This window comes from Hippoglossus stenolepis, chromosome 23 (genome assembly GCF_022539355.2).
Source record: "Hippoglossus stenolepis isolate QCI-W04-F060 chromosome 23, HSTE1.2, whole genome shotgun sequence".
Taxonomy (NCBI): Eukaryota; Metazoa; Chordata; class Actinopteri; order Pleuronectiformes; family Pleuronectidae; genus Hippoglossus; species Hippoglossus stenolepis.
The window spans coordinates 14614672-14626500 of NC_061505.1; the positions used below are offsets into that span (position 1 = coordinate 14614672).

An 11829-nucleotide genomic window follows, 5' to 3' on the forward strand; every position below is an offset into this window, starting at 1 on the left:
ATTCTTACACTGTGATGATTTGAAATTTTTTGTTAAACTTTAGAGTTTTTTAAAAGGTGTGACAATAGCTACAATGCACAGGTGATAATTTCTTTAATGGAAGGGTATGAACATTTGAATGTAAGATTTCCATATAGTCAGTCTTTGCCATGAAGGGTGAGTCAAAGTGTAAAAGTCGATAGACGATAGTGAGGTAAAATAGTTGGGTTAGGAGGCAAGATTAAATAAGGGAGAGTTTAGAGTTTACACAAGAAATTTGACATCGATCAATTCCACAATGCTGTCGTCATGTAGAATGTCTTATGGTGGTACTGTTACCCACCTGCGGCTCTGACAGGTTTGGGGGGTCATGGAAATCGGACAGCACCACCTCAAAAGAATCATCAAACACCTTGTTTCCAAGGTGTCGATAGTAAACCAAGGACTGTGACAGGTCCCTCTGCAGAAAATGGCTGACAGGGTAACCTGAATTAAAAGCAACACAAACATAACATGATATTGTTAAAGAGAAAACAAACACAACAAAAACTAAAAACACATTTTCCTGACCTGTGAGCCCCGGTCCTGGGATTTTCATGACCTCTCCTGCCTGCGGCGGGCGGGTGATGTTAAATAGGATGTAGTCGTCACTTGAGTCCATGTCTGAAGCCTGTAGGGTGGAGCCCATGAGCAGAGCTGTTTGGCCCTCAGACACCTCCAGCAGCATGTTGGTGATGAGGAAAGGAGGGCTGTCATCCTTCGGCAGGATGTTGATGGGGAATTTGTGCCGGGTCTGATGGCGACCATCAGTGATACGGAAGATAATGAAGTCTTTGGTTGAGTCACTGTCGTCATGGTGATAGCGAACCTCGCCTGCTCTGATATCGTTAACAGTGAACATGAAGCCTTTTCCACCTGGAGATTACATCAGACAATCATAAAAGCAGAACTGGCAGTGTGTCTGCCTCAGAGCTGCTGGTATAAGTACTGTATTTCCTCAAATAAAGTCAGGTTATGTAGGATACTCAACTAAATGCCAGGACACTATGGTATGAAGCTGTGCATCTTCCGGTATTCCAATAACAATCAAAGCATTGTTTTAAACAAATCAATGGAAAGGATAAATGTTTGCAACATTTCTTGTACCCATTTCAAAATAAAAGCACTCAGGCATTTCTGTTGACTGAATCCATTAATTTGTTTACAAAACGATTGTTATTGTGAAATATTTGCAGGAGCTGATTAATAAGTATTAATAAGGTAACCAAATAAAAGTGGAGAGGTGTGATGTTGTACCTCTAACAGTGAGCCTTCCGTGCTGCAGACCGTCCACAGTGATGACACGAACAGCTTTCAGGTTGTCGTTGTCCACAATCTGGACCTGATCCCACGTTATAGGACGAGACTGACCCTCTAATAGGCTTAGACCTATGCAATGATTATTCATAAACAACAACATTTAGTGGAATATAGGATACAACATGTGCCAAACCTATTTCTGAAGGATGCCTTAAAAAGAGAAATAGTTTAGTGTTCAGAGAACTTACTTTCTGCTGCTCTCTGCTGCTCAGGATATAATTGACTTAGCTTTTTTTTACAAAGATATAAATTGTGTGTAACACAATTTTTAGATTTTTGCCACTTCGGTATATCAATTCTTAGGAGGGAAACCTTGTCTGGTGCAGTCATACAGCTGTATTAATTGTGTTTTTGTTTTTTAATATTTGACCAAGAAGGAGCAAAACTAAAACAAAAGCTGAAACATACACATCAAGGCAAATTATTGCCCAAAAATATGTTATTGCTCCATCAGCCACACAAGACATATACAGAAAAAATTGCATCGATTAGAATTTGAGCGGTGTCTCTGTCCCCCCTCTTCACCTTCCTTTTAGCTCTCCTTTGGTCTCCCCCAACTTCGAAAAATGTCTGGCTCTGTAGCTGTTTGATGTTGAACTTTCTTCACAAGCTAGTTGCTAATATTTTGACTTAGGTGCTAGCTATGCAGGTAGTGTTTAAATTATTTTAAAACTCTGTTGCTGTTGAAAGGTTTGAAGATACACAAAACTGCAAATGTGTCATAACATCAAAACAATCAGCTAAAAGAGGCTAAAAGTTCAAATAAAGCTGCAAAGTAAGGTCCTTGTTTGGTCACTATTAGTGACCCCTTTTGCATTACACATAGTCATCTCATAAACTGTAAGTGTAAATGCAATCTGAGTTTTAAAATTTCATTTGCAATTTGACAATGTCAACATACCCATGTTCCAGGAAACTCTGGGTGCATTCGTGTCTGCATTCCTTACAGACACGTGAACAGTCATTGATGGGCTCTTCTCAAAGAAAAAATCGTGCACCTCAAATTCAATCTGTAGGGACGGTGACAGAACATTTCAGGCTATAGACTATACCAAAATGATTGTTTATACACTGCACATAGTATTTGAAAGGGAAACGCTACCTCGTAATTCCTTCGTTGAGTATGAGAAGAGTTCGGAGGTTGATACCCAATGAGCATGTCATTGAGATCCAGCCATGTGAAGGACGAGATTGGGCGGGTGTGATCGGACAGATGAGTGATGAAGCCGTCCACAGGGGGTTTAGTGATGTTGAAAACCAAGAGCTGTTTGACAGTTTCCTCATCTTCAGCATCTAGTGTAGCAGTGGAGAGTGGAGTGAGGATGAACTGGTCCACTTCCAGGATGAACATGGACATGAAGGATGGTTTCGGAGGCTGATTGGGCATTGCACCAACTATCCGCACTGGAATCCAGATCTGTTCAGACTACTCCACCGTGTAAAGAGAAATAAACCACAAAACATTATACTTCAAAAATATATTCTGTTTTTAATCACATTTACCATATGGAATTTATGTAATGCCACAAAAATCACCAAAAATAATAACGAAAGAAAATCAAAGACTGTCATAGCAAGTTTACTAATGTAGCCTGTCCAATTAAACTTTCTTACACTTACTGACGTGTGAAATTTTATAAATTTTAACCCTGTGCAGTCATTCGATATATTTTTCATGCCAAAGCTACTTGTACTCATTAGCAGTCGATCAAATGACCCTTTGTTTGTTTCCAAGCTTGAAACTTTACATATTTCAAAATCACTGAGTTGGCGCCGGCAGTAGAGGAGCCAAATTACCTTGTATATGCTGCCACTCCTGGAGTCCTTGAGGTCCAGTCTAATTGTGATATAATCTATATCTGGAGATGGAGGATCTATGTGCTGATACCGAAGTCCCATTAACAGGAAGTCATCACAGGGAATCTTGGTCATCTTAACCAGCTTCAGACCCTTTAGGCAATCCTCAGTTTTACACGTCGCTCTGGCTTTATTATCTGAATAATGACAAAACCATACAGAGATAACGTCAGACATCAATCTGTTCAAGCTTCAACTATGGTCTGTATTTAGATAGAGACTTTTTAGTCTCCACTCCACAAGCTGCTGGCAGTTTAATACAAACATGTTTTGTATTGGTGGAATGTTTCCTTTTCACTCATGCATAAACTAGGGATTGGGGATTTCCCATCATGCATTTTCATAGATTACCTAGTTGCTGACGTAAGGGGATGAAACTCTCAGGCTCGTCCCCTCTCTTGGTGGCTTTCTCTGGCTCTCCAGTGACCAGCTGGCCATGGGCTGGCAGGTGGGTGTCATGGCTGCTCAGATGGATGCTACACTCCAGGCTAGACCTCCGCTCGTAGTGGAAAGACAGCGCGTTGCCATCGAGTGCTTCAGAGAGGCTGTAGAATTCAGGCACCTCCAAGGGCTGAGGCCCAAGCCTTATAATGCTGCATTCAGGTTCCACAATGTCCACATGAAGAGTAAACACCTCCATGTGTGTCTCTGTCTCTGTGAACCTGGTCATAAAGATACAAGGTGATCAAGAAGAAGAAGAAAGAATGAAAGAGTATATTTACCATCCCACCTGTGTGTGTGTGTGTGTGTGTGTGTGTGTGTGTGTGTGTGTGTGTGTGTGTGTGTGTGTGTGTGTGTGTGTGTGTGTGTGTGTGTGCGTGTGTGTGTGTGTTTACAGGTGTGTAGTTGAGACGATGAACACCAGAGTAATGAATACCCATGGGTTGGAATATCAAAATGTTGTCAGGTGTCACAGCTGGTGTCTCTAGTTGAATAACTAATCAGGTTTCGTACCTGTACAGTCGAAGTTTGACAGGGTCCTCTTTTAACAGTGGGCATCCATTGTGGACATACTTCACCTCATCAGCCAGATAATGGCAATCAAAAACCTGAGGAAAGAAAAGGAGAAATGTTAATGATCCGATATAAAGAGTGAGTCAGGCCTATTGTATGTACGAGATCTGCCTGAATATTACATACTGAAGTATAATAAGAACTTAAATTCTTATAGCACCTTTTAAGGGGCCCAAGGACACTTTACACATTTCAGGGACACGGATACATTAGAGGACAAATACAAGGTTGTGCACAGAAGTGAGAGGGACTTTTGGACAGATTGTGTTAAGTCAAGTCATATGCAGTTTTAAAAAGACGAGTTTTGAGTCATTTTCTGAATGTCCAGAGGGATGTGGCATTGCGAATGTACATTGGCAGGGCATTGCAGAGGGTAAGGGCCGCTATGCTGCAAAAATCTGGTGTTGGGGACGGTGACCAGACTCCGGTCGAAGGATCGCAGATTCCTGGACGGGGTGTAGGGTTCATTCAGTAAAAGTAGTGAAACAGCAATATCGAACTAAAGTTTGCTAACATCAGCTAACTTGAACCATTATAATCTAGTGGTCATATGAATAAATCTCTGACAAAAACAGATATTTTTAACAGATTTAAAACTAGATTTAGAAGAAAATGTAAAAGGTGGGGTTAAACTGTTAGTTATATACAGAAATAAAATCAGCAGGTTCACTAGATTATACAGTCAAAGCTGGAGGGTTTCATGTAACTTCTGAGGACAATGCAAATCATCTTGACAGAAATATTTTAAAAGCTCAATTTCTCACATACTAGCAGGAGTACAAAGTCTCTATAACTCTAAAGTCATGTTTGATTCTGCTGCTATCTCCTGGTACAACTGATCATTACAACAACCTAAAAACAAACTGCAAAAAGGCTCAAAATAACTGAATAGGGACTTGATCACTCACAAAATTGTTTTAAAAAACTGTATCAAAATAACTGTTTCTCTAATTAATAATTTATTTATTTCTTATTCTTGAATATACAACCAAATGGCAAAATATAGATTTGGAAGGAACATTTCTGAATCAGTGTGTTAAAAGGACTGAGACCTTGTCATCATTACAACACCAATAATATATGAAATGGTTAGCTACATGTTAGCTGTCAAACAGTGCTGTGGAAGTGTAATGCATGGCTTCAAGCTACACAACCTTGTTTTACAACACATGGTAAATTGCCTGGAACATACAGGGGGTTTCATCTGGAAGAGGATTTTCCATTACCTGAGGCATGAGTTCTCCCACTCGCTGAGTTATGGGCTCGTTTAACACCACCTCCACCTTGCACGCATCCTTCCGACGGGGAATATGGAACTGCAGGTCGCCCTCGTCAAGGTAGGCCGACTGACCCCGTTTCACCTTTAAACCCTTGTTGACTTTCACGAGGGAACCGTGCAAAGAGGAGGTCATTCCCAGCAGAAGCACTGCAAGCAACGTCCAGGCCTGTATTTGACCCCGTGAAGCCATCACTGTCAGTCACTGCGGGGTCCTCCAAGACTCCAGACAAAAGCAGGATCGCTTTCGGAAACAGACTTAAGTTGAACAAGTGAGTTATTCCTCTCGAGAAGCAGCTACATGTTCCTCTGGTTGAATGATGATTCAGCTTTTTTCACCTTTCCACATAAACCGTCAGGAGCTGTAAGGGAATGAAAAGGTTTCAGTCCATTACATTTCATAAATATATATATATTTCATGTTATACATAACATATGAGTTTCATGTTACAGCTGAGTACTATACCTCTCACCTCACCCTCCCCTTCCAAACCTTCAGTTGTCATAAAAACTCAAAAGGTGTTTAGTAAAAACATGGCGGCCTTCGTAGAGAGGACCCGCTCCCGATGTAGATATAAAGTATTTAAATAGTAAGGGTTCATTTTAGGGTAAAGAAATAACAATTTGTACATTTTAGATAATTACACACTAATTAAAACATCACTAGGATTATTTTATATTCAATCTAATTTAATTTGCCAACAGATTCCTTTCACCTAAATCTTACACACTGGACCTTTAACTTTGGACAGAGCCAGACAGGCTGTTTCCCCCTGTGTGCAGTCCTTATGCTAAGTAAGGCTAACCATGTCCCAACTGTAGTGAAAACACACAGGCATGAGATTTTTATCAGAACGAAATTAACCACAAGTCTCAAAACAAACCTCCATAAATAAATTATCTATCATATTACCAAATGATAATAATAATAATAATAATAATAATAATAATAATATAAACACCCGGCACCACAGGAAATGATATGATTAAACAAGACTATTATGTCTACCAGTAGAAAGATTAAGAAAATAAGTTCAGGAATAGAACACTGCTGGTTTATGATAACTACCCGAAGGTGTATGTTTTTTGTAATTACATGACTATTTGAGTTTTAACCAGCTCCAGGCATGTTCCAGATCTCTTATAAACTTTCTGACTTGTTCAACAGCTTGTCAGGAAGTATGTGCATTATTGTCTTTCCTTTGAGTAATGACAATCATTTCTTTTCTTAGAATTTAAGGGATTGGATTCTGCTGCCACAGACGACTGGTCTTGATTATTTAGAGCAGTGGGGGACAAACTTCCTATGAAAACATCTTTCAAACATTCTTTAAAATAACCTAGGGGCACCTTACATTTCTGAACAACAACAATAACAGTGCCCCAATCTTCCTTACTTCCCTACCAATTTGTTTTCAATTCAGTTTTCTGCTTCCCCCTTGGCTCAAAGAACCAATTACTCCTGTTTCAGCAGGGATCAATGTCATCCTCTCTCGCCCGAGATCTCACCGAGGATGTGGGTTGGTGCTGTTTTGTGTTTTTAAAAACAGGCCTCAGATGTCATCCTGCCACATTCCTTCAACACTTGTCTAGGACACCTACCCTCAGACCTCACACAGAAAGCACCTTGAACAGAAAAGCACCTTATAATCAGCCTCTGCATGGGGGGAACATGTTACAGCTTGCATCCATGAACAATGCTTGTGTTGAGGGCGCTGCAAAGATCATGTTCAAGGAGCCGAGTGTAAAAAACAGGATTCCAAATGGTCACAGCCCCCTTCACCTAGTGCTGGCAATGTACTGCTTTGGTGTGTCCGAGCAAAAATCTAAATTAGGTAATTTTCACATTTTAGGATCAATTGTAGGATTTACACTGTCAAATCTGTGGTGGTCGAGCTGGAGGGGAAGGTCATAGTCCATGAAAGGCTTAAATTACGTGCAACAAGCTGTTATCACAAAACTGACAAATTACCTCGTCATTAGGATGTTAAGGCTGACATGTTAGTTGCATATTTCGATACAACTGTATTTGTTTTAACTGAGTTAACCTGCAGACTTTCTATTTTGGTCCTGAACCAAAAATTGCAGGTGAGAAAGGCTCCTTGGACCATGGTTCAGAACAAAGGACTAAAATAAATACTTGGGTTAAAAAAAAAAATCAACAAACCGTGACATTTGTATAGTGGCAATGAAATAAATCTGTCAATTTCGGCTGAATTAACAACTTCACGAGGGCATACATACTATTTCCCATCCAGCTTTGTGAGAATTGAGATGTAGAGCAAAGTCCAACTGCATGCCAGAGCTGAGAGTAGATCGCAATTTAGCAGATAACATCCCATCCAACATTGTGTCACACTGCATGACACTGATATTTACTGTCAGCGAAACAGCCCAAAGGCCTCGGTAATCAGTCCTGCGAAAGATTATGGATGGCCCTCTGACTGATGTGAGTCCCAGTGGGGAGGCTGCAGATGGGAGGTGGGAGTGCTGGGAAAGGTCCTAATGTTAAGCTGCAGGGAGCACTCTGAGGGTCCCGTCCCTCTTTGCAGTTGATCCTTTTCCTGTTTTGACTGAGCTTCATGTTACAGTCACTTCACAATATTATGTCGACAAGATACATCCAGGGAAGTAATGTATACTGTGGGTTACAAGCAAAGACCACCAACCCCAATTACGTTGAATGAAGCCCACATGTCTGGACGAAGCTGTTTTCTCTACTGACATGTCATTGAGGAGGGGGCTCAGCTCATCTGCTGAGTGTCCAAGCCGGCAGGTCTAATGACAGACTAGATTTACATTCCCATAAGCTTGTGGTACATGCACTCCCTAAGCCAAACCTAAACAAACATCAGTGTTGGATGGAATGGTACCACTCACTCCAGCCCATTCATACCCTCTAACCCTAACCCTAATCCTAACCCCCCTTTTAGCTAAATATTTCTTATACGACTATCTACACGCCTAGAAGGACAACCTCCTCATTTATTTCTCTTCCCACATTGTCAGACTGGTTTTTGTCTGACCATAGTCCATAAGACAGATTCATATTATATTAGACTGGACAGAGAATAATTGAAAACCAGGGGGATATTGCAAATATTATATGGAATACGAACTTAAAACAGAACTATGTGGAAACGAGGCAATACAAGTACAATGTCAGAATTCATTTGGATACAGTACAGTTCCGATACTAGTAAAAACAGAACATGTGCTTTCTGTCTGTGCACTGGTTTTAGCCCACTATCCCCGAGAAAAAGATGACACAAGCATATGATAATAATAAAAGCTCATTAAGGTCACACGGCATCTCATAGTTCTACGCTCACAATAAATAATCCCTCCCATAACCCAGCTGATTTGCAACGCTGCCTCGACCAAACCACTAACTAGTGATGGCCACAAAACACACAGCTGTGAGGGGATGTGATGTGTCATGTAACAAGTGGCTTGGCTCCACAGCTGGGAATGCCTCGCACATTCATTCACAGCAGCAGCTCCTTCTTCTTCTAATCTTAATAATGACAGGGTCCTGAGCAGCCAGCAATTTTCAAAGAAAAACAAGCCAATCGGGGGAAAAGGCACTCTGCTGAAAACACTTGGCCGCTGTCCAGTGGCCCAGTCCAGAGAGTGTGCAGTCTACCGACGTTAAAACCAACCGCCTTAAGCTCTCATTCATCCCAACGTCCATCACACTACTCAAGAAGGAGACTTGTTGATTCGGTCATGAATCTTAAAAAACCTTTGGACTTTGTCTGGCACATCTGACACTTTAATGCCACTTTTTGTTTTTCATCCTGTTTACCTCGTCATGTCCTTTTTTCGTGTTTTATCATTTTAAGTGTTTTTAGGGCAGGTGCAATATTTAACTCGCATTTATTCTGCATTATTATTCTGGGTCTTACGTGATATGTCCTTGTGTACTGTTTTTTTTGTTGTTGTTGTTGTTGTACAATGTACTGTTCTGCAGCTGCTGTAGCACTTTGGCCAAAGACAAATTTCCCCACGGGACAAAAAAGTCCATTTGATATGATTTGATTTGAGAGTCTTAAAGAGGTAAAAAGCTGCCCAACTGTTAGAGGTGAGAGCTGAGTGTGTGATAAATGGGTGAGAGTGCAGTTGTTAGTGTCCCTGCATGCGACAGTGCTGAAGTGTTACAGACAGAACTGCATGTTTTACAGTTTTCAAATTAATTTAGTCCTAAATAAACCATCACCGATGATACTGGGTAAGTTGGATGCCAGATTTTGAACGCACTGTAAATGTGGCTTTGTTTGCATAATGTGAGACATGCAGGCAGCAGGAGCAGACTTAGCCATCAGTTTAAGGGGATCCTGATAAAAGACAAATACTTGAGTAAGAAAAATGCAGTCATACATTATGCTCCTGCAGAACAAAGCTCCCCAGCAGAGATCCCCACATAGATTAAGACATGTCCTTACCTGATCTGCTGACATCTGGCACTTCTTCTTCTCCACTATGTGTCTTGCTCTGCTCTGCTTTCGACAGCGAGTAGCTCACTGACAGACTGCAGAACACTCCTCAGTGACAAACCCCACCTCTAAAGAGGGTGAGATGAGTAGAGGGGGGAAGGAGAGGGAGGAAAGGAGGGCTGAGGCTGAGGGCAGGAAGAACCTTCCGACTGGTGACGCCTTCCTCCTCTTGTAGCTGCGCTGGGATCAGTAATCGGAGCGGAAAAACCCAAAGACAACACCAGGCTCTGAGATCAAAGTCTTGTCCAAAGTGCCTCAGTGGTTTGTCATTATTGTACAAAAGTGGAAGAGATAAAAGGCTTAACAGTGCAGTGATGTAAGGAAAAGACCCAAGCAGGGAAAATGGACATTGTGTTATTTTGTACCCTCTGAAAATGAAACAAAAAGCAGCACGTCCACAGTGTGAATAGGACTCGTGCATATGTGAAAAAAACAGACTGTGCAGAAAAGAAGTCATTTCAAGTCATTTCTCTACATGCAGTACAACACTGGATTCAGAGGGTTAATGGTTTCAGTGACACCAGCACATTGTTATAAAACACCACATATAATTTGTAAATTCATTACAATTTGGAAAATAAGTAAATATTATTAAAATAATAGGAGGGAAACTATGGAGCCCCCGTAGGGTCACAGCGAGAATTTTTATGGAGCGACGCCGGCGAGCTAGTTCTGGCAGGCAACTCGAGCTGCGCTGTTTCAATCGTGTGACACTCATCATGTGACACACTTCATGTGACATACATCATGTGACATACATCATGTGACATACATCATGTGACATACTTCACTCGCCACTACCATCTACAGTACTCATCCACCTCATTACCCCACCTTGCAATTGTTTTGCGTTACCTTGCAATATACTTCTCTTCTTCTATTCCATCAGAGCCCTATGTAGTGTAGTGCAACTCGGGCTGTATTGTTCTGTCTGAACTCGTCCGAGCCCAAGAGAAAAAAAAACGAGCTTTAGCCGAACCTGCCAGCTATTGTGTTTTTTGTGTCCGTGATGTGATTTGAATGTTGCTTGCTTTGGCCACTAGAGGATTCCACAGCTAGTCTGTGTTTTGTATGACCAAACGTTTTTAAATAACAGTTGTGTTCAACAGCATGAGTCTCCATGAACCCTACTCGATGTAGTTAAAGTAGGTTGCAGTGAGTTTGGGTTATTCTGTCCCTCACACACATGGTTATTGGTTGTTCTACCCGATGACATTTGCAGTTTGAAAAATATGCCCCAGCCAACATGACCAACCCGACCCGAACCTGAATGTCATTTCAAAATCTTTGTCAAAACCTGGCCCGGCCTTTGGAGTCCCTATGCCCATTGCCGCTCATATTCTCACAAAGAATTGAGAAAAAGTGCAAAACATATTGCGAGTGAATGCAAAAGTAATCCTCAAAAGAATTCTCATGATGAAACACATTTGAATGTATACCATGTAATTTGAAGATTTTTATGAGCAAATATCTCTAGATGTCATTTGAGTGGTAATGACCTTCCAGTAAAGGTTAATGTTAGGCCTGAGAAAATAATACATTCTGAGATTTCAAGAATAAAGTTGTAATATCACAAGAATAAAGTCGCAGTATAGAAGAAACATGTAATATTACATGATATAAGTTGGAATTTTACAAGAATAAAGTCGCACTTTTACGAGAAGAAAGTTGAGAATAAATTTGCCGGAGTTCAATTCCTTCTGGATCCAAAATCTTGAACCAATCTCATTGTGAAATGAAAAAAAATCTGATATGTTTAGGGGAATGATATTTATGTGTCTAATTTGGTGCAGATCCAAATAAGAAATACAGATCTAGTGAATTTGAATGTAGTTTCATAAGGAGACT

At 40.8% G+C, this 11829-nt stretch overlaps 1 protein-coding gene across 1 annotated transcript in view; it reads right to left on the bottom strand.

Annotated features, from left to right (window-relative positions):
* Positions 1-10005, bottom strand: part of frem1a (Fras1 related extracellular matrix 1a) — a 26547-nt gene extending 16542 nt beyond the window's left edge. Inside the window, exons 1-10 of the mRNA XM_035148182.2 lie at positions 9931-10005; positions 5436-5847; positions 4150-4244; positions 3547-3857; positions 3136-3332; positions 2441-2764; positions 2240-2348; positions 1276-1407; positions 550-894; positions 323-465 (exon numbers count right to left, since the gene is read on the bottom strand). Coding sequence (XP_035004073.2) covers positions 323-465; positions 550-894; positions 1276-1407; positions 2240-2348; positions 2441-2764; positions 3136-3332; positions 3547-3857; positions 4150-4244; positions 5436-5678 — 1899 coding nt within the window. The 5' untranslated portion in view covers positions 5679-5847; positions 9931-10005. The remainder of the gene's footprint in view (positions 1-322; positions 466-549; positions 895-1275; positions 1408-2239; positions 2349-2440; positions 2765-3135; positions 3333-3546; positions 3858-4149; positions 4245-5435; positions 5848-9930) is intronic.
* Between the last annotated feature and the right edge of the window lie 1824 nt (positions 10006-11829).